This window comes from Hetaerina americana, unplaced genomic scaffold, assembly GCF_022747635.1.
Source record: "Hetaerina americana unplaced genomic scaffold, ioHetAmer1.1.p SCAF_11, whole genome shotgun sequence".
NCBI lineage: Eukaryota > Metazoa > Arthropoda > Insecta > Odonata > Calopterygidae > Hetaerina > Hetaerina americana.
Window position 1 is genome coordinate 18634595 of NW_027286181.1, and position 26263 is coordinate 18660857.

A 26263-nucleotide genomic window follows, 5' to 3' on the forward strand; every position below is an offset into this window, starting at 1 on the left:
GGCAGTTAGACTTTTTAGTTGTCTCGCCGTTTCTTTTATTTAGAATAATGAGAGGTAATCGGCTTGATTGAAATCCGATGCCACGAAAGAATTAATCCCTTATACTCCCGTAGTGGACAGAGGTCAGGGACAACGGGGGAAAAAATAACAGTTGGTAGCCTAGAAGACGTCAGTTCCAAGGACTCTGAACTCCTCTTGACATTTTCGCGTCGCAGTCAGCGAGGCGACGGACGGTGGACGGTCATCATTTTGCATCAAAACAAAAATAAAGAGGATCAATCACAGCGCGAAAGTTCAAAGGTCCTTATTTGACCTTTTTTTTAAATGTGTTCATTATTTTTTTTTCACAAAGAAGGAGACGCGACATATCGACCTGAAGAAGAATCGATATCCCGTTATCGGATTTTCTTCCAGTCAATTCTTCACAAGTACGTACTTTTTTTTCGGTCACTTTTTAACGTTTTAACTTAAATCTTTCTCTCAATCTCTCGCTCTGACCAACTGGAGAAACGTTTAAGAATTGGCAAAGAGAAAACGTTGTAACGAAGGGTAGTTGTTCTAAAGTGAATACGCAATGATTTAAAGAAACACACATTCGAATTTCATGCCGATATGATTTTCAACTTTCTTAAACATTATGCTAACCCAATAGTTTATATTACACTTTACTAAGGCCCTCTTCAATTCTACATATTTCTTCCCTCACTTCATTTCGTCCAATTTGCCCATCCTATATATGTATAAACTAATATAAAAGCACTTGAAAAAATACTTAAATCTACATCTACACAATACCGCGCAAGCCGTCGCAAGGACGTGTGGCAGGGGGTGCTAGGTCACCAGCCATTCTACATAGATTCACTCTATTTCCTCATACACCTGGCACCCCGCGATCCACCAAAAACCGAGTGGAAAGGGGGCGATCGAACACCAATCATACAACATGCCTACATATATTATGTGCATAACAGTTAGCAGCTATTTCTATGCCTACACAAAAAGGACAAGAAAATGCGTTAAAAGAGGGAAGCACACTTGCAATTCAGACATTTGATACCGTTTAGAATTCTACGCATTCCGGACGGACAATTCACGAAAACAATAGACTTTATATACACTTATCTACACCCCACCTTGCTCAAGGGAGCACGGCGGGGGCATGAGGATGCCAGACTTGGATAGTGTTTTGTGGGAATTTTATCTTGTATACCCCTATTTTTGACAAGGTGTACCTATTACTTTCTCAGGTGTTCCCCATTTTATTGCTGTCGAAAATGTCTTGAGATAACCAACTCTCTTTTCCTAAAATAATATCGGCTTCAGTACTTTTAATCATATAGTAAAACTCAGCTATGTAATTTTTCAAACTTCGGCAGTTGATTGTCACGACGGAGATAGGTGTATTCTTGATAAAATCATTTCTAATTTCATTTTCAGATTCTACTTACTCTATGCTACCTACTATTCACATATGCATTCCTCTTTACATCAAGAAATAGTGGATACTTGGATTTTTTTAATTTTTCAATGATTATTATTTGCTGTGTGTGACCTTATCCCAGTGAAATAGTGGACAAGAGAGGGATATCCCAAAGAATAGAGCGCTCGGGTACTGGACGGAGGACCTAAGGTTCAATGCCTTGGTAATGCCTTTAAAAAACTAATATTAAATTCAAAAGGCACGATTTGATGATTGCCATGATTTATAATTCATAGTGGTTCAGCGAGTTAGTTGGCACACGCAGTGGATCAAGGACCCCCTCTTTGTTACCCTTGTATATCAATCCCCCCTTAAAGCGATAGTTCATAGTCTGATCACTCATCGTTCGCGGCAAAAATGGCGTCTTAAATCTGTATGCTCTACCCTTGATATCTCTAATTTTACTATGATTATATCTTCTACCGTAATAGTACAATAGAGCTATAACAAATTTTCAGTACCGTCGCTAAATAGTCCGTCGTCCTTTCAATTTATGCAAGAGATTTAACCTGTAATGTTTTTTCGATCCGTGAGTGATCGCCTATCTAGTTACTCTAATAATCTTTATACGCTTATATTATCAAAACAAAACGTTTTACAAATCTAGCGCCCATATGCAGTGAACAATCTCATTCGGAAATCAATACAACTTCACGAGGATCCCACATAGTGGCGGCATATTCCAAATGAGGTCTAACAGGCGAAAGATGGCATGCATTTTATTAATTTAAATTATCATTCGATCAAACCGCTTAATTTCCATTAACTTAACTTAAAAATCTTTATTTGTTCTTGCTCTAAAAATATCACCAGCATAATGACACTCATTGAGAATAAAAATATACCATATCAAAAACACTTAGAATTGGCTACTGTCCATGAAAGGAGGGTTTAAGTGAGATTTCATTCATAAAAGTGCTAAAAATCTATTTATTTAATTATAAACTACTGATAAACCCTGCCGGTGGATCGCCCATATAGATTAAAGCTTATTTTCAAATTACATCATAAGCGGAACGATCTTTTCAAATGAGTTCAATTCCTGAAATACATGCCGACAACCAAGTTCTTAGCATTTATTTGAGTTTGGCGTAATTTTATTAAAAATTTTTCTCATTTTAAAATTGAAATTAAAATTAAAAAGCTTGGCTTTAATTTTAATTTAAATATGAAGATTTTCCACCAAGTGACTCCAGAAACTGTTTCATTACTCATTTAAAAAGTTTGCCAGAGAAAACTGGGCGACTTTTAAACTTGAAGACAACTTGAAATTAGTTAAACTAAAATTTCACGAACATAGCTTAGTGCATTTAGTAAATTAACAATCATATATTAGGTAAGGAAAGTCTCAAAAGAGTGAATTAATTCAAAACTGTTTTCTATTACTTCAGGCGCCAAAGGGAACTCGTGCTCCAAAAATACGCTACCTTTGAGCAAACGAGGTTTTCAAATGAGAATTCTGCTGAAACAGAAGCCATCCACAAAGTGGTAATTAAACTTTGGTAATGTTCGAGTTAAACAAAATTGCAATTGGTTTCCGAAGTAATATATCACATTTCTCAAGACACATTTTGAATGAAATTACTTCTTCAGAAGCTCAATTTAATTTCCGATTAATTAAAAATAGCAATTTTCCACAAAAATGTTTGTGGAAAATTGCTATTTTTAATTAATCATGATATTCCACCATAACACGCCTGAAACGTCTCTTTTTATTAATTTCCGATGTCAAAGGATAAAAACCCATGGGCCAGGTTACCTACGCATGCTGTTCAATGCAATGCATTCGGTCGTTACTGCCCCAGAGAACAGAAAAGGTACACAATCAAGGCATATAGTACACATTCAACTGATTATATAGAATATTAAATTAATAATCATGCGTAAAAAGAGGATGATGATTGAGGAGGCTTATACTTATTAACAAAAAAGTTTCTTTTCTCACGGAAAAAAAATCTTAAACACAAACCTCACGACAGGAATCAGGTGTACTTCAAAAGAGGCAACCGCCACCTAAAATGCACGCTAAATAGATACCGTAGACATTTAATAATTATCTATGCGGCGATCTTATAAAAGGAGTAGGTTGAGTTAAAATCGTCGATCAACGTAGTGGAAACGTTTTTCATAAAATATGGCAGTGAAAAATTATTCTCAAAATAAAACAACAAGTCTATCAAGACTTGGGTCTTGCCAGGTGATCACCGATCCAAGTTCTATGCGGACCCGACATCGTTTAATTTCGGTTATCAGATGAGAGAAGATGTGAGTAGCTTAGCATAAATACACACTTGTTTATTTTTTTATGCTTTAAGCTACAGCTCACATGTGCTGTAGCTTAAAGCATAAATTTAACACTGCCTTAAAAATAACGATGAGGTTGAGTAGATGATTTTCAGAATATTGTGTTCGGCTGAAGTAAAGAGAGAGAGAGGGAGAGAGGAAATATGAATACAAAGCGTTTGATTTTGTGCACCCCATCTATCTGAAAACATCATTGCAGGTGATATATGATATATGCGTCAGTATGCTAAGGATTTGGTAACTTTGATTTGGAGCGTGATTTTCTACGGAGCAGAAACATGGTCCCAGAAGCAAGATGATATGCGTAAATTGAAGGTTTTAGAGACTTGGGTTTGGAGAAAGATGGAAAAAGGTAAAATTGGCAGAAAGAAAACAAACGCGGACTTAATTGATAAGGTGGGGGGCGGGGAAGAGAGAGATTTGTTGGGATAAATCGGAAAGAGGTATGAAAGATAGATGCCGGGCATTTTGATCGGCAATAAGATGTTTGAAGACTGTGATAGAGGGGAGAACGCTAGACAAGCTAGGAAGGGGTAGGAAAATGATATGGATACGGAATTAAGGGAAGAAGGAAGTGAGTGGAATTGAAGAGGGGCTTGTTTCAATGTCTGATATCAGATTGTATTTGGTAGAGAGAGGCAAGGGATAATGTTGTATCGTGGTATTGGTACCATCCAAAACCTACCTTAAACGGTTTAATACCAATAATAATATTTAAAGAAACATCAGTTGTCATTAAGTATGTGGTAAGCTGCAATATATTATATTTAAAAATGAGATTTGATACTGATGAAATATATTGTTACTTGTATCCTAGCGTTCGTATATTGAACTAGATAAATTGGGCGTATCTGCGTGTTAATCCGTAGAAGACACAGGAGAGCCACTGGGCAAAACATTGACCTACCTACCCTGATGTGAAAATTTCATATACCGTTGTACAAGTTTGAACTTTAACCTTACTTTTCAAACTATCCTTTGGGTTGATAAGTATGGTTTCCCACGTGGATCGGATCTTACACATTTTGTGCCTCAGGATTCTGCGGAGAATAAATATAAACTCTCCCGAAAAGGCGACAATAGGCCTTTTCCAGAGTGAAGCACGGGGTTTCTTTCTCGATCAATAATTAAATAAGCCACAGGGACTCGACCCGCACGGGTCAAGGGCCGTCTAACTAATTCAAAGGGTCAAAGCTAACAGAGCGTGGATATTGTCTCTGTGAGGCCTGATAAAAAGCGAAGGTCTATCGAGATCCTATAGGGAAAATGTACGAAACCGGTATAGGCGAATGCTCGAGATCAAATGGCCAGTTGAAGTGAAAAATGAGCAATAGCATGTATCAGAAGACCAGAAGAAGAAAAGGTCTTTTGGAGAAGCAAATGAAGAATACGAACTAGATAAATTGGGCGTATCTATGTGTTACCCAACAAGTAGCCACGAGGACATATGTCCCGGGGTTTTATGTCACCAACCATTAGAGGGATTGGCGATTAAATTATGTTTCCTTATGTGTTCCTACTTGGCAGTTACGGAAGGTTTTGGATGGAAACAGGCAGAGCTACGTTTCTAGTTCATAATTAAAGCTTGTCATTTTGAGTGTATTCATCACAAACTTATTTTATTCAACGATACGATTTAGTGATTCCTTTCCAGAGTGGAAATGCATGCATATTAGTTATCATCCACTCGCAGATATTTTTTGGTCGAAATGACTGTATTAAAGACATATCTTACAATATTAACTGGAATATAATAGAAAACGAGAATCTAAGGGAAAGTAGCCTTGAATTCCAACCAATTCAGACCTTCCAACTTCCTTGCTCGTTTCCCATGGTAACCAGCCATGTAAAATGCCGCAAAAAAATAAATGCTGAAATCCATGAATTAGGAAAATGAATTTCCGCGAAAAGTTTTCAATGGAAATGGTGAAAAATGTCTCCCATAACATAATTATTCCCATTAATTTCACGTATCAAACTTAATTCCATTTAAGTTACCTGTGCGAATAATAAAATTGAGGATGAATATTTTAGGGTTTTACCAATGATATAGTATGGCTGTATCTCAATTAATTTTTTGAGTGAGGCAATTAATTCCTCATAACTTGCCGCAAAAATTCGCAAAGCAACGCATTCTAGCACAGCAAACCACTGCTCAGGGAAAATTCCTCTCTGTCTCCTTACAACATAAGGAGTTGAAATGTATCGCGAATTTTCGGCCATGATTTCTCAAGGCAAACCAACGCTATGGAACAATCTTCGTCAATTCCCATATTTCCGAAATTCTAAAATCACAAATTCATCATAAATCAAAGATTTCGAAATGATCAGTGTCTGATCCAAATTGACCAATTCGATTCATATGGTGAGACTCGGAAATACTATTAATTACATGAATCAATAATTTTTATCATTAGTTTTGAGATGTATTGAAAAAATTAAGGTGAGGAAGTGGTTAAGTTTATTAACCCATCCATTTTTTCTGGCAAAAAATGGTATAGTTTTAAATGTAGGAAACAAGGAAATAAAATCTAAACACACTTGTTCAAATTAAGGAGCGTGCTAAAAGAACCAATCAATTACCTTAGGGATTAGTGGGAAAACTATGTTCCATGAATTTTTTCAAGTTCTGAAAGTCGATAAAATACAATTCCTTTACTTGCTCATGATATTTATACATATGATACATGTAAATAAATGTTATGCCTAATGTAAAATGGTTGGAAATAACAACATGAGTAAATACCTTTACAATATGCACAATGGACTGGAGGGTACATTGATATTGGCGTTGCGTTTTACCTGAAAAGAAAACAAATGTATTTAATTATAATGTACAAATAAAATTAGCAATTACTTTGCAGTAAACCGTGTAGGTTAGGTTTTGGATGGTCACACATTAAACACCGATGGATTTCTTAGCCTATTATACCAAGATACACCCTTGACACCCACACAGCACAATAAAATTTGATTCAATTCAGCATAGTTGATCACTGTTTTAGTCCATTTAATCATGAATAAAAAGGAGAAAGAATTTTTTTGCACTCTACTGATTCAACTTTTGTCTTCAGCGTTGATGTAATTTGATTATGTGAACGTTTTCATACACCTCAGAAACATTTCATTGAATTCATCGTCAAATATTCCGGTTTTAAACATTTCTAGCTCCCCTAATGGTCTCTTTCGCTTTAACTGCTGCGTTTGTTTTCCAGCACCGTTTTGCCTGAACGCCCGATGAATTATTCATGGGGCATCTCCTATCGCAAATGCTGAAACGGATGGGAATGCGGCATTAGATAGCGGTCCTATTTTGGGAGCCGTTTAAGGCTAAATGGCACCATTTTATGTTGATATGCCGTGTTGACCAAAAGTATGAAAAAAAAACCCAAGTCATATCCACACACCTTTCTCTCTCTACTTGACGTAGGTTTAGCAGCCCTAACTTCGACCGAAACGAAATGGAATCGATTTTGTGGAATCTTATTTAATATGTATAATCGAGGAATAATCTTCGAAAGAAACTAATCGTTACCATGGTAAAAATTATTTATAAAAGGCGCCATCTTAGATTTTTTAATTTTGTCTTTTTTATTTTTTCGGTTTAAAAGTAATGAGATACGATGAGCAAATACGCTTATCGTGACTATTTTCATCGTAAATTGAGAAATAGGACCACTTTCTACCCGTTAATCAGACAACATGTCTGTCGTCGTAAATTTTTGAAATTTCTGTTTTAATATCATCCTTTTTCATAATGTTGGTTTTGATATAAGGCTTGTCTCAGGTGAAAGCTGTCAAATATTACTTAAGCGTCGTCATTAATCTTTTCTTTCTGTCTTTAATTTTTTTTTCTCATTTCTTCCTTCATCACCTTAAGGATTCCTGAACATTATTTGCGATTTCACAATGGCATGACGGTATAAACAAATTCACATTAGCCAGCAATTTTCTGTGTGCAGATAATGAAATATTAGTTTCTAGCTCGGGCCAACAAAAAGAACAGAACAAGAGTCGTAAATTAACTGGATTCGGTCTGCATGGGTTTGGGGGATAAGAAAGGGAGTACAAAACTCACCTGAAAGGGGATTTCCATCGAATGTATCAGGATATCGTGAACATTTATTTAAAAGATCTCATATTAGCAATTCTCATTGAATTGCGTAAAATAATGCCGCAAAACTAAATTATTTCGGGCGCGTTGCAGAAAAACAATATATATCGCCAGAGAAAACAAATTAAACAATCACTTACAGTGTGAAACAAGTGAACAGAGAGAGAGGAAGAGTCCAGGTGACACCAAAAAACGACAGCTTTTTTCTTTTTGAAGTATTTCGAGGAAATGTTTTTAAGATTCCGTTGTTGTCGAAAGAGAATCTTTCGAAAATGTGGATAAAATACCGATTTATTGATCATTACCATATTTGAATAGAAAGACATAAAGATGGGTAGTTTTATCAATATACTAGATGTGCAGTTTATTTTACCTGTGTTTTCGACGGGTTATCTTTCGACAAAAACTCCATATTTAAAGCTATTTCTTGTCAGTAAAAAATTTAGTTAGAATATTGTTTATGAATACTGATTTCTCCTAAACTATTTTATCTGTTTCTGTATATATGAGTATTTATTCGCCGTTTGGCGGGATTTCGTGTTTGAATGTATATATATATATATATATATATATATATATATATATATATATATATATATATATATGTACATATATATATATATATATATATATATATATATATACATAAACTCATTCCCATAGAAATAGATATAAGGAAAAGGGATAGGATCACATATAAAGGACGAACACCGTAGAGGTGGGGAAGACGGAATCAGGAAAATCACCAGTGTAAAAATATTTCCTAGACCGGGACCGGTCCTGGTCTAGGAAATTCCTATCCCTTTTCCTTATATCTATTTTTATGTGAATGAGTATTTGCTCGCCGTTTGGCGGGATTTCGTGTTTGAATGTATGTATATATATATATATATATATATATATATATATATATATATATATATATATATATATATATATATATATATTATTATTATTATTAGGTAATCTACCGGTTACGGTAGGTTTTTGGATGGACGTGATTACTAATTAAATAATTTGTGGCCCCTAGCAAAACACAACATCCTACTCTACATCAGGTCCCTCTTCAGCTCTGAGTACTTTCTTCCTCCCTTCATCCCGTCCAACATCCCTATCCTGTTCCTTCCCTTTCCTCGTTTGCCTAACATTCTCCCCTCAATTACAGTCTTCAACATCCCGCTGCCGGCCAATACCCCTTCAGCCACTTTTCCTGCCTCCATAGGATTGCTCCCAACAAACCCCTCTCCTCGCCCAACATACCAAGTACTTCCTCGTTTGTTTTCTTCTCTGTCCATTTCACCTTCTCCATTCTTCTCCACACCCACATTTCAAAAGCCTCCAGTGTATATCTATCCTCCTGCTTCAATGAGCACGTTTCCGCGCCGTACATACATATATATATATATATATATATATATATATATATATATATATATATATATGATTGATGGATGGAGTTAAATGAGGGTACAACGTGATGATACTACAGCAAATTCTTGTAACGATAACGGACCAAGTGAGACGGTTGATATGAAGACGTTTTCGACTGGTAACTTTCCTTCGGAAGGAAAGATTTCAGGTCTTAATTGGCGAATATAAACGTACGTAAATATTTTTTCGCATAAAAAGTTATTGGTTCACGTAGTGAATCATCATCATCGACGTTTAAATCTTAAGATTAGTTTATTGCAGCCTTCCATTATTCTCTATTTCTTGTTGATTCCCCTCACCTCTTTATTGCTTCTCTCATTCTTACGTCATTCTTGATTTGTCTCATTTACTTGCTTCTCGATCTTCCTCGCGAGATCTTCCCTTAAATGTTCCCATCCATTATACATCTAACTAACTAATCCGTCGTGTTTTAAGATGTGTCCAATCAATTTCTAGTTCACCTTTGCCGCCGAGTTCTCTCCGTATGATTATTTCCTCTTCTAGCCTTCTACATAACTCCTCGTTCCTCAATAATTTGCTCTCTATTTAACCTTCAGCATTCTCCTCTTTATTACCATGTTTCAAATAATTTTATTCTTCAACGGTCCAATGTTTTAATTTAGCAATATACAATTAATGTCTCTTATCAGTAGAGTCCATGCGATCGTTTTGTCGAACTGCTTCCTTGTTTGCCAAATCAGTTTCTTTGAATATAGTAGTTTACTCTTCTTCGTGAATGACTTCATAGCCTGAGCTTTTCTTCGCTTGATGTTGGTCTTTAACTGGCTCTTTATACGTCTCAATACCACCCTTCCGTTTGTGCCGCCGTAACCATGGGAAACCTGTCCCAAGACGTGCAGCGGTTACATGAAACATCGGGTAATACAAAACGCAGTAGTACGAAGCGATATTCGTGCATTATATGTTATCACGGTATACTTTAAGGGGTGGGGAGAAAGCAACTGGAATGGACATATGACAAGAAGAGTGGGAATACCAAAAGGAAGAATAGAATTGAGAAAACCGTAGAAGGGGAACAGAGAAGTGGAAATAGGAGTTTGAACATGTAGGACGACATCAAGGTTGGAAGGAGTTAGAAAGAAACAAAGCATCAGGTAAAGGACAAAAACAGATGGAGACAAAAAATCGAGCATGCGACCTGTGATACGGTAGAATACCGGTTGATGATGGGGATCGAGATGGTGCGGGGGCTAACGTACTGGCTTCCCACCCTGAGGGCGTGGGTTCAAATCCCGGCGGTGTAGAATATTTTACAGAGGTATCTCGATCCCTACTTGAGGTGCTTTGTGGAGGGCATTTTGAGTGAGTACGCCCATCGGATGGGACGTTAAACTGCGGACCCCTTGGCGCCTTTCGTTAAAAGTAAGCTAATTCCGACGCCGGGTTTCTCTCCACCCTTCATCCTTTCCTGTCCATCCCCTATGGCGCAAATTACCGCAGCTGTCGGTCGCCTCCCCTAAATACTGTGTCTGCTACTACGCGGATGATGAATTATGATAATCGATAAATTACGAACAACGAGGATCATTTAATCGCTAAATAAATTAAAAACATATTGAATTACACTCCAAGATGTTCAAGAACAGCATACAGGAAATACATATGTATTTGCCACCCTAAAAGATATAATTTGATTTTTCAAGTAATTTTAGTGGCCATCGTCAAGCGTTGTCTACAAGAAACACCGAGGATACTGATTCATTGTACATAGCTTACAAGACTGCGTATCGGTGTTCTTGGCTCTCGCGATCGGTCCCACAAAGACAAAACCTGTTTCTTCAAAAACCCCATCCCCGATCGTGGGCCACTGCTATTCTTAATGGCTAAATGGGCGTGGCAGCGAAGTGATGGGAAGGTGACAGGGGGGTGTTAACACTTTTGAGGGAGAGGGAATAGATGGGTAGGGATTAAGGGGAATCGGCGAGCGGGGTAAGGCTCTCGGATAAGGCGCGATCGTCTTTCCGCGGAGCCTCCAGACACACCTGTTGATTAAGGGGCGTGGTGGGGGGATGGGTGGTAAGGAGAAAGGTGCTCTCGCGTGTGGGGAGGGGTGTCAGGAGGGATGATATTGGGGAATCCACAAGGCGTGGATTTTGGGGAGAGTGAATGTGAAGGGTGCGGAGGAGGAGGGTTTTGGGGGGACGGAATGGAGCGGTGTGATGTGACGGTTGAGCGAGTGTTATTGCGTCATTTCCTCCACCCACCCACCAGTGTCGCCTTCCTACGGACTAAAGTGTGCGGGTGTAGAGGGGACTCGGATTCAGAGTGGGGAGGTCAAAATATTTATCCAAGGGTTCCAAATTACGAAAAGTAAGTTTAGACGGTTAATTATTAATTTTATCTCCTACATATCGCGAGAACTTTTGTATTGTTTTATTTCATTATATTCTTATTTAACTCTTCTTATGTTCTGCTTGAATGATCATGCTGTCTAAAAGGCATAATATCTTCCTTCCTGTACGCCGATCAAATATATAATATAAAAAACGTATACCAAAAAAAAAATATATATATATATATATTTATGTGGGTCGCGGTAGTCCATGGGTATAGGGTTTGACTACCGACCGGAGGGCTTGGGTTCGATTCAGGGAGAGGGAAAGGAGCTGCCCCCCTGCCCTAATGTGTGAATTTCACAAGCTGTAGGGGTTAGTACTGGGTGAACTCTACCATCACCTACCAAACCGACCTTCTGGTTGATTACTCTGTTTATGGCTCTATATATATAAATATATATACATATATATATGTATGTATAAATAAATAAATAAATAAATACATATATATATATAAATAAATAAATATATATATATATACACATAACCAGTTTTTATGTCTAGTCAGACAGGAGGTTAACCTTTTCCTCCAGTTAAGGGCTAAGCGCAAGAATTTGATGACCGCTCCGCTAGTGTCAAGGAAGGTTGCGTGCGGGGGTGTGCAATGTGATGGGGCATTCCGTGTGGGCTGCCGGCATTAGCCGTCGGCGGGGACCGGGCTTATCGTCGCGGTTACGGGGCGCCCGGGAGCAGAATGCGATGTGGGCGTAAGGAGTAGTGGGATCACGTGGGAGGACTGATGGAGAGGAAGGTAGGGGGAGAGAGCTTTGGAAGGTGGGAGGGAATGGATTAGCAAGGAAGGGATTCGACCGCATCATAGGATGTGAACTCCGGGTAAAGGTGGCTTAAATTCCGCCTAAGGGGGAAACGTTAGTTTTGAAGGCGTAGGTTGGAGATTGGTCGTTAGATTGGTCTGCAGACCTAAATAAATGAAATTTCTATTAAGTTACTTGTAACTAACTTTATATTGTTTACCAATTTCACTAACTCGGAGGACATTAAACTATCACATTGCTGTAGAAATACTAAATTGCACACACCTTAATATAAATGCATTCGCTTTTTTGAGTTCAAAGACATTTATGTAGTGGATGATTCACGTAATTTAAGAATTGTGGAAACGTCAGTCTACTATCGAAGGTGGTCTACTATAATACTTCTTTGATGAAAAGTACGAGCAACTATAATGCATCACCCCCGCATTTGTATGTGGCCGCTCCTGAAAGTAATCAAACGGTCTACCCCTTGTTCGCTTACATTAAGTCTAGGAAACCTATCTAAAGTTAAGTTGTATATGGCCTCTTAAGTCATTTATCTTTATAGTTTTGCGAGAAATTGCTCTTCCTTGCCCTGCATCAATTCCTTTCTCAGTTTTAAGTACCTAGTACTTTTCTTCATGCCGTCCAAAAAGCCTACTGTCTTCCTTTTGGCTAATTTTCGTTCCTATATTCTGTATTTTTCCGCTTAAGTAGGTTTTGAATGAGTACACAGTATACAACGATACATTTATCAATAAAATATAACCTGACATCCGCCACCACAATAAGCCCTTCTTCAAGTCAGCATACTTATTTCCTCCCTTTATTCCTCCTGACATGCCTATCCTGTTACTGCCCCTTCCTTGCTTGATTGACGTTCTCCCCTATAAACCACACTATAATAAACCCTTCTTCGATCTCGCATACTTCCTTTTGCCCTTCATAACTTCCGATTCTTTCCCTACCCCTTCCTCTCTTGCCCAGGGTTCTCCCCTCTGTATCACAATCTTCAACACCCCATTGCCAATGAACATGTTCTGTACCTATATGTCCTGCCTCCTTTGGATTTCTCCCTATAATCTCCTCTCTTCTCCTCTCTAAACACGAAATGCACTTTCTCGTTTGCTTTTCTTCAAGTCCATTTCACGTTTTCCATGCTTCTCAATAACCAACATTTCAGAAGCCTCTAACTTATGCTAATTACTTTGCTTCAAACAATTATGTTATATTATTACGCCGTACAAAGCCACACTCCCTGTAAACGTCTTGAGTCTTTTATTTACATCTTTAACTGACAGGCCTGTCATAAATTTCCTTCTTTTTGTGATGATTTCTTTGCCTTAAGCTATTCTTCTCCTTATATCCCTATTAAATTCACTATTTTGGTCCAGGAGAGATAAACTGTTCCATCGGTTTTTGCCATCTTATCTAAATGTCTGTGTGCCCTGCTCCTCGAAATTCTCAACATCCCGCTACCATTCAATATTTTCATCGTAGAATGTCTATTCCGTTTTCGGAATTCCCTGAGCATCTTCTTTTTTCCATCCATTCTTTATGTTTTCGTTTTTATGTTTTCCCTCTCTCCGAAGTTCTTACTCCAATATTCTCCATACCCATATATCAAATTCTCCTCATCTATTCATATTCTCTGATCTCAAATACCAGATTTCCGATCCATATAGTGTAATGACCCATATTAGCGGTTCAGTCTCAACTGGTTTAATTTTTCCTGGCGAAGATTTATCTTGTCAACCACTTCATCTTATTTTGCTAACGCCCGTATCCAACAATTCTCATGACGATGACTTTTTAAAATTAAGGATAGGAAATTAAATTGTTGTTCTTTTCGTTTGCAAATTTTTAAGCATGCCTTTAATACCAATAAAAATCCACACCTAAATTAAATTTTGTTTGTACCAATATCAGTTTCGTAACATTTTTGAATTTCAATGAAATATTTGTTTCTATTATTTAACATTTCATCAAATGTTTGTCATGAGTGGGTATTAAAATACGGTGTGGTTTAAAACTAAATTCTCATCCACCTCTTTGGAAAAAGTAATCATTCTTCGTGAGCTGAAGCCTTTGAATTACAAGTACTACTTCAGAATGTTGCAAAATTTTAAATCAACTCCACTTGTAAATCCAATCGATAAACGCAGTTGGGTGACTATGAATTTCCCTTAGAATGTGAGAACCAAGCAGGAGTCACCCCGACTTTTTCCTGGAGGGATGGAGAGATTCTTTCAGGTGTTGGTTGAAAGGTACTATATTTTGGGGAGGACATAAAGGGACCGGGACGAGATTGGGTCGTGGGCGGAAGGGTAGGCTTGGTCGCGAGAAAGATTTTCCCAACTCCCAACCTTTTCCCACGAGCTCTCTCTCTCTCTCTCACCCCCTCCTTCCCCATTTTCCCGCATGTTTTCACCTGTTGCTTTTGATATCCATCCCGCCGCCGGCCAACCCCGCTTACACCACCACCACCACTGCCTTACCCCATCCGCGCCCCCTCGAGTAGCTTCGTCTTCTTCGACTGATAAACTTGGATAATGTAACGGGAGTGTTTTTGCACCTTCTCCAGCCAATTCAAAGGACGACACTGGCTGGGGAATTCCCCCTGATATTTTACCCTCTGATCGTTTTCAAGTCTATCAAGGTAGTGTAGGGCATTTTCCAAGGTGATAATGTTGTAATTATCGAAATAAAAACTCATTTAAGGTATGCTACTCCTATATATGTTTGTTTGGGATGGTTCCATGGCAGCTATTTACTTTCACATATTGTGGAAACTTTATTTTTTTATGCCCCACATTATTTTTTGCTTCAATTCTTCGTAGCTTCTCTTGAACTTCATGCTGTCCAAAAAGGCTTCTCGCTTCCTTCCATCTACGTCAACGTTGAACCAGTCTCCTCCCTTCTTAATGATATTCCCATCTTATTTATTTAAATATTTCTTCCAACCATCTCGTCTTTCGGATTTCCAATAGCAGCTTTCTCTCTTCGCCCAAGCCTACTTAAAACCTCAAAGTTTATCTAACTCTCTTTCAACATTATTTTATCCATTCTCCGCCTCATCTACTTCTCAAATCCATGCTCATTCTATTGCTCCCAAGGCCAGGTCTCATATTCACGAAGGACCACACTCCATCTTAATGTTTTGACTAAACTTTTCACATCTTTACTCAGTGTGACCGTCATCATTCTCTCCTTCTTCTTGGAAATGACTCTTAAGCTAACGCAGTTCTTTTCCTAATGTCCCCATTACTAATCCTATTTCCCTTCAACATACTGCCCAAACACACAAAAAATGCTCCACCTGATCAAGTTTTTTCCTTCCTACTTTAATGTTATGTTCAGTTTTCCTGCTTTTTGAGTATCTCATTACTTTTGTTTTATTTGTAGTCAATCCTCGTTCCATACCTCTCGCATTGATGTTGTAAACCAATCACTAGTGTTCGAATGCAACCCAAGCAACACGCAAGTTATGTCACTAACCTATTAGAACTATACACTTTTACCTTGATAAATACACCTTACGGTGACACGACTAATTCATCATGACAATGATCTAATTTTAATAAGTGGATCCGTTTAATCAAATTAGTTCAAGAAGGTGAGGTGTAGCTTGACAAAAGAACATACTCATTATCATTGATATTCTTCCGTTGAAGGTAGGTTTTTGATGAACACTGGCTAGATGACCGGTATAATGATACATTTCTTAGCCTCGCCTAAAAAGACGCAACCTGACATATGACCCTGCAATAATGGCTCTTTCAATTATGCATACTTCCTTCTTCCCTTCATTTCATCCAACAATTTTATCCTATTCTTATCCCTTCCTCGTTTGCCTAGCATTCCTCCTTATATCACAAAATTCATCATCCCATTCCCAATCACAACACTCTGAATCCGTCTTTCCTAACTCCTTTGGATTTATCCCAATAAAATTCTCTCCTTTCCCACTACGCTTAGCGCTTTGTCACTTGTTTTTCTCTCTGTCAATCCTGCCTTTTCCATTCTTCTCCGCACCCACATCTCAAAAACCTCTAGTCTATGCCAATCATCTTGCTTTGGCGACCATGTTTCCGCACCGTACTAAACCACGCTCCATTTTAAAACTTTTTCTAGTGTTTTCTCCACATCCTTATTCAATTTTCCCTTCTTCGATTCATATTCCTCGTAAAAGCTTCCTTATCTAACACAGTTCTACGTAAAATGTGCCCACTAATTTGAGAATACGTCCTAGATAGGTAAACTGTTCCATCTGCTATAGGTTATGAACATCAGTTTTAATATATACAACAGATTCAGGCGAGATGTAGTGGAAGTTCGTCATTACGAGAAAAACAATTTTTTTATGTTTGTCTTAGTTTTTTTCCTTCTCGGAAACCCATTTCTGAAATATCTATTGCTTTTTTTGCGCTGATTCATTCCATATAGATTGCACTGATATTTTAATCCACTCAACGATAAACTTTATCCTTTGACTGACTGATAACTAAAGCTTGATCATCCAGAAATGTATGGCCCCTCAATGAGCTTAGTTTTCGTGAAATACCGCATTCATTCATCATACGAGACAGAGAGTATTATCCTGAAAGAGGTGCTATTATTTTATTCTTACCGATTTTCTTTTGTTATTTGCCCATGCCAGTTACTAATAGCTGAAGCATGCCACATTGAGATGAGGAAACGCTCCATTGAAACATTATGTAAATGAAGCATCATTTGTCTTCGAGACTACGGGATAGGCGTTTAAGCAACAGAAGTCGAAAAGAGACAGTCGAAATAATGGAAATGTGGCTTTGGAGAGGATTTATGAAGATTAATACGCACTTGTTAATTATCCTCTCAGGTCTCTTGGTGTCTTGTATGGGTTTCATCATTGAAAAAAAGACTTGGGGAATTTTTCATTGCAATAATTTGAAAGAGACTTTTATGATTGAGTAGATGACTATTATTCATCTACATCTACATAATACCCCACAAGCCGCCTCAGTGGGTGTGGCGGGGGGTGTTATGCCACCAACCGTAAAAAGGAACAATATCACATGCAAAACAACAACTTGGAAAATTACACCCACAGCAGCGCACACACTCATGCAAAAATCCCTTCATCCAACACTCATGCAAACACATATACCGCAAATCAACAAAAAACTGCACCCCAGAATGCAGCACGAAAGCCATCCAACAACACGCAAGCCAGGACTTAACAAGTAATAATGTGAAACACCAATACCACATGAATATGCACCACAAAACACTCTACCCCCCGAGGAGATTATAAAAGGCAGGGAATGCGACCCAACGTTGCAGGTAGCAGGAATTTCCCCCCGGATTTATTCTATGGGTTGCAAGTGAGAAATATTAAAAGTGAAAACCGTGTGGAGGATGAATAACGAAACATTTCGGAACATATACTTGGCAATGAGAAAAAGTGGAACAAATTAGAAAGATTTCTGAAGGATTAGGATCAGAATTACTTTACAAAAGTTTATAAATGAACGGAAAAGTTTTGAGAAATGTAATAATCCAGTCAGAAGAAGTTATATGGAAGAATTTATTAATAGGTCGGCTGGGAAGAGAAAGGATATGGAGATCTACTGTCAAAAAATTGTGAGATTTTCTTTGCTGGTGCCATCTATAGTTGTTTTACTGATACTTTGTCTTTTGGGAAAGTTGTACGCCTAGCATTACTAATGGAAAAAATCATTTTCTCATACAATTGTCCAATTTACCTCCCGATTCATGGTAAAGCCCAACACTATGGTGCCATGGACTTCGTGATCGTCCCATTTGTTTCCGTATTAAGTGGGAAAATGATTTTGTATTCCTTTCCAACGGGAAAAGCCGAATTCCCATGTCACCGAAAGGGCACAGGAAAATTACTCAAGCCCGAACATTACTCAAGCCTCCCGGAGTCTTTGAGGAAGACTTTTCATTAAGGAACGGTTTTCTTCAGTTCATTTGAATTTTTTTCAACCAATTTCTCAAAAGCAGTGCTTACTATCGTATCCATTCGGGGAGGGAGGCGTTCTTTCATTAGTTCCTATCGTACTCACGGTGACTACAGGCGGCAATTTAATCCCCATGGTTGCGCTACCTAACAAAGCAGGAGATTGATTCGATTGTTGAAGGGTTCGAGTCATTTTGGGCGAAAAATGAAATAGCCGCGGTCCGTTACGATTCTTAAAGGGATAAAAATTAAAGTTATTGATATGGGAGTTTGCCAATTGAGGTTAGTTTTTGATGAACGCAAACTTAACACCCTTTTACACCTTAGCCCCACACTACTTAGGTAGATCAGACCACAAAGATAAAATAAGGGAGATAGATTCCAGTACAGATAGATACAAATACTCATTCTTTCCCCGAACAATCAGAAATCTTAATAGTAAGAAACCGAAGTCACTTTAGAAATATTAAAAACATTGAATTTACAAGTCGGAGCAAAGTTAAAAACTGAAAAGCTGTTAAGTATACTTTCAGGTGCATGTGTATGCTAGTTGGTAGTTTGAGTGTTTGCATGTGTGTGGGGTGTAAATGTTCTTGCATGAATGTATGCCATGTTTTTTTGTGGATGCATGAATTTGTGGTTCTAGCATGCAGTTTTTTTTTCTTTTCGAAATTACGGGTGGTGTCCTAACACCCACCGCCACACGCCCTTGCGGCGGCTTGCGGGGTATTAAGTAGATGTAGATGTAGCCTCGCCGAGCAAGACACAACCCTACATTCTACAATGCAATAAACACTTCTTGAAATCCGTTTATATTCCCTCTTCCATTACTACTATATATCGGAGTCTTCTGGGTGAAAGGTTAGGAAACGGAAGTGTTGGGAGAAGTCCAAGGGGGGTTGGAAAGATGGAAGCAGAACATTTTGGTTTGCGATGGCACGTTCAATACTCTGATAATGGGGAGGATGTTAGACGAACAAGGAGGGGATATATATACGAGGATAGGGATGTTGGATGGAATTAAGTGAGGGTGGTAGTATGCAGATTTGAAAAGGGGTTAGTTGTAATTGTTTTACCAGGTTGTGTTGCTAGAAGAGGCTAAGAAATGTAGCCGATTGAAGCTTGCGTTCATTCCAAAACCATTCATAAACGGTAGACAACCAAATATTAATAATACGAGGATTAAATCCCGAGCAGAAATATGCCCATCATAAAGTTATTACTGCAAATTTAACGACTGGTCTTCATTAATTATTCTTGGTCTTTGACTCTATAATTTCTTATAAAAGTGTGCTCCAGCGATGTAGACAGCTGAGTGGTTCATCTACATCTACATCAATACCCTGCGAGCCACCAAAAAGGTGTGTGGCAGGGGGTGCAGCACCAGGAGGAAAGGGTAAGGGATGAGGGGGTTAGGGTTTTTCAATTGGATGGGGAAAGGTGAGGGGAACCTGCAAAAAAAATATGTAAATATAATCGTATAACCATACGCAGTCGCTACCTTGTAGGTTAATACTTATTATGTCGAGCCGGCTCCTATGGGATTTCGATTACAAGCATTCTGGTCTCTTATTGTTCTTGGAAAAAATGACCATTTAAACCTGTCAGTCTTGCAGTCAATCTCTCTAATCTTATATTCGTGATCCCTCCGCCCGTAATACGTTGGGGTTCGTATTATGTTCTTGGTGTCATCGGAAAAGGACCCATCTTTAAATGTTTTTAATAAGTTTAATCTATATTGTAAACGCCGCTGTGTAAGGGAACCCCAGCCTACATTTTCTAGCAAAGTAGTTACGCTACTGCGTTGGTCATAACAATTTTTGACAATTCTAGCCCCCCTCCGCTGAACTCGATCCAATTTCGAAATCAAATTTATCTCTTGAGGATTCCATATACTGACAGCATACTCTAGGTGGGGCCTGACTAGGGCAAGAAAACATCGTTCCTTCACCTTTTCGTCACATTTACCCAGCACTCTTTTTACAAATTCCAATTTTTTTATTAGCACGACCGCATATTTCCCGTATGTGCTTTCCCCAGGACATCGTGAGTAATTGTTACACCCAAGTATTTAAAGGAATCTACCCTCGCGATTTCTGTTTGCTTCACTTTGTAACTAAATGGGGGGGGTGTTACTCCTTTCCCAAAAATGTATTACTACGCATTTTTTCAAATTAAATTCCAATTGCCATGTATCGCACCAAGTCTGGATTGCATTTAGGTCGTTAGCTAACGTGACTCTGTCATCGCGACTTCGAATGTCCCCATAAATCATAGCATCGTAAGCAAAAATACGGAGCCTGCTTTTAACCACGGTGCTGAGGTCATTTATGTAAATAAGAAATAAGAGGGGGCCTATGACACTTCCCTGTGGTACACCCGACGTGACCTTGACAGTATCGGATGATACACCGTCCAGAACGACTGTTTGAACACGATTTTTTAAAAATTGTCTTATCCAGCATATAACACTCCCGTGTATTCCATAACTTTCCCACTTAGCGAGTAACTTGCAATGAGGGACTTTATCAAAAGCTTTTTTAAAATCTAGAAATATTGCATCAACTGGAATATTACTTTCACCGGAATGCATTACACCATGAACAAAGAGTGCGAGTTGAGTTTCGCAGGAGGTGTTGGTTATTAATCAATAAATCTTGGCTATCGAGGTACCTCATTAAGGAACTAACAATGATGTGCTCAAAAATCTTACAGGAGATGGAGGTGAGCGATATTAGCCTATAATTACTGGGGTCCTCCCGGTCTCCATTTTTAAATATGGGTGTCACAGAAGCTATCTTCCAGCCGCTTGGCACGCTTTCTTCTGCTAATGAATTCTTAAATATTATATTAAGATAAGGAGCGATTTCAGACGACAGTTCTTTATACACGCGAGCCGGTATCTCATCAGGTCCCGGAGATTTGTTGGGGTCCATATTTTTAAGGAGTAACTCTATTCCGCGGGTGGAAAAGTCGATTGCATGCATTGGCTGTAGAAATGTTTTCGGAAGTTTCTCTGGTGTATTCGGGGAGCATTTGTTGAAAACACTGTGGAAGAATGAGTTTAATATGTTGGCTTTATCTAAACTACTTGTTACTTTATCCCTTTTTTCGTTGTTTAATGAGTTTACGGTGGACCTTTTTCCCTAAACTTCCCTGACGTAGGACCAAAACATCTTTGGGTTATCGTTTAACTGTTCACCTAATTTTTTCCTTTTGAATTCGACCTAGATGCTTTGTAATTCTGTATGGTTTCGTTGATTTTATCAGGGGAGGAATCTTTAACCGCGTTTTTCATTCTGGCATGGCACGCCCTTTGCCGTCTTAGTGATTTCCGAACTTCAGAGTTGTACCAACGGGGTTCCTTATTCTCTCTTATATATTTACTAGGTATGAATCTCTGTATTGCGTGTTATCGCAAGAATATTATTCCAGGTATCCTCGACACTCCTAGTTTTGCTTAGTTCGTCAAATCTAAGAAAGGAACAGTTTAACTCACGTTTTAGGCCATCATAGTCAGCTTTATTGAATAAATAAATTTATCTCTTAGGTTTGTTAACTTTTTCTACGCTTAGAGGAAAGTAAGCGTTTACAGCCCTGTGATCACTGTGGTTGAAGTATTTAATCGGATCATATCTATAATTTTCTTTAACCATTGATATATGTATCTTAAATATGTATCTCCTTATCATGTAGTATATTCGTTTAAAATTCGGCCTAATTCTGTACTTATTCCTCTGATATAACATAGCGAGTTGCACCGTTTTCATTTCTTGGGTTTAGTTTCGTTAATTTGCAATACATAATCTTAATAGAAAAAAATAAAAAAACCGAACAAAGTCTTCTTATTGTGGGAAGAGTTAACCCCTCGAAAAGCCCTGGTTGTGTGCGAGCCTGCGACTAGCACGGATCAATGCTATTTAGTACATCCAAGCTAGAGAGTGTGTGATCAATTTGCTTTTATTATTATTATATCACGTGTGACTGACGGGTCACTGGCGCAGAGGGAAACCTCTCGAAAGTCCTAATTGAGTGTGAGTACTTGAGGCTAGCAAGGATAAATGCTGTACAGTACATCCAAGCTAGAGAGTGCGTGATTCATTTTCATTCATTATTATTATAATTTTCAATTTTATTTTATTACGTGTGATTGGTGGGCCCCTGGCGCTGAGGGAAACTTCTCCAAAGCCCTAATCGAGTTTGAGTGCTTGAGACTAGCAAGTATCAATGCTGTATAGTATATCCAAGCTAGAGAGTACGTGATTAATTTGCATATATTTATTTATATCTTCTCTCATTTCCCTCGCCCATCCTTTGCCCATTTATAAGAATACGGCTGGGGTTGACTCTTCCCATAATATTCATTCGGCCATAGTTACCGTTCGCTTAATACAAAGTCTTCTTATTGAAAAACCCGTGATATAACGTCTCTAGTCGACAAAAATTGTAATCACATATATCTTCTCTTGTAGGTTGTACCGACATCTACATCCCTGGACAGAGTGAGAGATAAATGCTCTTGTCGAAACACTTTGGCGTAGTAGTTAAATCCGAGGACAAACAAAATATAGGTTATTTACTTGGCCCTCAATATATTTGTCCCGAGTCGGGAGTCGTTAAATTGTTAGGGAATAGGGCCATAAGTTCGGGAAACCGTTCCTATAAATGATTTATTGCTCTGTAAACTGGTTGGGAGAGCAACTGTGTAAACTCTTGGGAAACGTTTTCCGATACGGAGGTGACAGAGAGAGAGAGAGGGGGGGAGGATTTGGATTAGTTGGAGTGAGTGTTTGCCCATGAATGGATGGCTCCGAAACAAATGCCTGCGGCGTTCCTGAAGTGGTTAGGGAATTTTCTACGGTGACTCAGATTGGCCTTTTCCTTCTCTCTCTTTCAATTTTTCCACTGTTCTCCGTATTGATTTTGACTGCCACAGTTATTAGACCCAAAATTAGGCAATCCTTTTGAGGCAAATTCTTGGAGAACAGATTTAATGAGACAAGCAACCTGGTTGCCAGAGAAATTCCAAGATTTGAGGTCTCTACGCTTGCAGTGAAAAGACGCGTTATTGCCAAAGTTTGAACCTCATATCCATTGGCTCGAGCGTCTTATCTACGATAACAATGCGCATCATTGTTGATGCGTTGTTGTCACAACTGTTGTATCCTATATAAATCGCCTTCTTTGTAAATAAAATTTGACGGGTGTAACGATTAACTCAACAATGTTACTACAATGACGTTAAAGCCAACAACTGAACTACCAATCGTAGCAATATGACCATTGTTGCGGTTGATGGTTACCATTTGGTGGCGTATCGATTGAATTGTTATGTAGAAGTCAATATGGTGTATGGCGGAGGGTTTTTCTTTTAATATTTTTGTTTTTTTTTGTTCGAATCTTACAGGTGTTTATGATTAGTATGTCGTATAACTTGTACGATAAATTCGAATATTTTAGAGAAAGAACGAGTGGTGAATAGATGTCGAAATTTCTTCAGATATAAGGTTCCCTTAATGGTATTTCATCGTCTTCATTTTCAACTTTTATTCCCAAAGTTCTTAGAATGATTCGATTAATTTTCCTCCAGTTAGCCCCACTGCACATCCAAACAAGTAGATGTATCTGTACATGTGATATTAAAAATAAAGAATATATACTTCCCTTATAAGAAAGATTTTTTTAGACATCTCTACCATACGCAGTAGAGGTGAGTGGTGTACGATCTAATTCAATAAAAGTAACATCAGATGTTCTCCAGAGAATAGTCATCGGACCTATTTTATTCCTTCTTTACGTTAACGACATCACATCCGTGGTTGGTAGTAAGGTACGTTCATTTACCAAAGCCGCAGTAGTTTACGGAGATATCTCTAATCCTAAAGACGAAGTAGCTTTAGCAGATGACCTTAATGTTATTAAATATTGTTGCGGCGCTTGGAAATCAGAATTAAAATTAAAAAAGTGCGTACTGATGAATTTTTGGAAAAAGAGAAATTAAACTCAAAACGCCTGCTGCATCAGAAACATCGAAATAGAAAGTCTGAACTCAATTAAATACTTAGGCGTTACCCTCATTCACGACCTAACCCGAATGAAACATATATACCTACGAGGAATATGTGAACAAGCCGACAAAAAACTAGGATCTATTAGTAGAGTATTTGGGTAATGTTAAAGGGCAACGTTAACTTTCGCTAGTTAGGCATAGTTTAGAATATGCCACTAGTGTGTATATGGGACTCTCGTGAAGTTGGATTGATTACCTAATTAGATCGCGTGCAGCGCCAAGGAGCTAGATTTGTAAAATGTTATTATGATGAATATAATAACGTATTTACATTATTACAAGAACTTGATTGGGAATCCACTGCGGAGCGAAAGGATCTCTACAGTGATGACGTTGTAAATGTATTACATGTGTTAGGCCCATCATACTACTATAGGAGAAAACATGTAAATAAAATTAGGTTAATGTAAAATAAAGTGTAGACCGGATGGATTTAAGATTACACATTTTACACGGAAGACAAGGGATCATAATAACTGTACCCAGTCCTGCTAGAAGGAAAAGTTATTTTTCATATTTCATTCTAAATAGCCTATTGGGTTTCATAGTCTCATATAGTTTAAAGTCTAGACTAAATATTTGAAAAAAACTTAATTTATGATGTTGCAATCGTGGTGTATAATCAGCGTATACACCCAATAAGTTGCCTGCAGGGTACCATGCAGAAGTAGAATTAACTGGTGTCTAATTCCAGTTGACGACAGCTCGCACTCTGCAGTTAGCTAGTCTTAGGATCTGAACACTCACTGATGATGGAACTTGAAGAATTGATATATTTGTCGTCAAGTACGGTGACAATAAAGAGCTTCTCACCCTAAATAGATGACTCTATAGGCCGGAGACGGGTTTTTTTCTCCTTTAACACGTGTACGATGTTTACCAGAAGGGAGGGGCTTGACGTGAGACTTCGGTCGGAACGGCAACTGAGCTGGGTTCTCCTCTCATCCTGACACCTTACCACGCAAATCAGAGGTGTTTGACTGTGTACGGGTAACGTCTTTGGGCTGGGCATTAAGAATTCCATTAATTTTTGATGGACGATGATGAGAGAGAGAGAGAGGATTGAGAAGACTTTACAACTGGTCGCATTCATGGGCCATGACGCCAACAAATAGTTTTTTCTCCTTTTTAAATCAGTTAAAACGATCAAGTTTCGAAGGCGGAGGAAAATGTTTTCCAATACCTGTCAATATTGTGAGATATATTTGTGCAAACATCTTGGGTTTTATATAAAGAATACATTACTCTTTTTTGTGTAAAATATACTATAGAGTAAGAATAGCATTCCTCAAAAACTCACTGAAAATTATGCCAATTATTTTTCTCGGGATTTGAATAAGATAATCATGGTTGAGGTGAAACACGTAAATAGTCATTATGAATACAACATATAGTTGGCTGCACCGTACAGTGCACAGGGTTCATATAACTGCCGCTTGAGTGAGAGGTGTTTTCAGTATTTAAAAGGGTTTAGCGCTCGAAAATAGTGTCTTCTGTCCACTTGCATGGGTTGAACGCGTGTCGAAATTCATCGAAAATTAAGTGGGGCATGCGGTGCTATGGATGCAAATAAAAATGTTGGTTCGTGTATTTTACGCAGTTCAAATTATGCAAAACAGCACCTCGTGGCAACGGAATCAGCGTAGTCTCGGGGACCAGCCGGTTTTTCCAGTGGGCAAAAAGGACCCCATTCGGAAAACGCTCTCGGTTACCATAGGAACATCGCGTGGGCATTGTACACGGTTTGTACGTTTAAAAAATATTTAAATCTCCTAGAAACTTAAAAT

At 38.3% G+C, this 26263-nt stretch overlaps 1 protein-coding gene across 3 annotated transcripts in view; it reads right to left on the reverse strand.

The window, feature by feature from the left end:
• Positions 1-26263, reverse strand: part of LOC139700959 (uncharacterized) — a 390748-nt gene that overhangs the window by 114812 nt on the left and 249673 nt on the right. The window contains exon 2 of one of the 3 annotated variants that reach the window (XM_071599474.1): positions 6531-6586. The exons of the other annotated variants lie outside the window; for them this stretch is intronic. Coding sequence (XP_071455575.1) covers positions 6531-6564 — 34 coding nt within the window. The 5' untranslated portion in view covers positions 6565-6586. The remainder of the gene's footprint in view (positions 1-6530; positions 6587-26263) is intronic. 3 annotated transcript variants of the gene reach the window in all.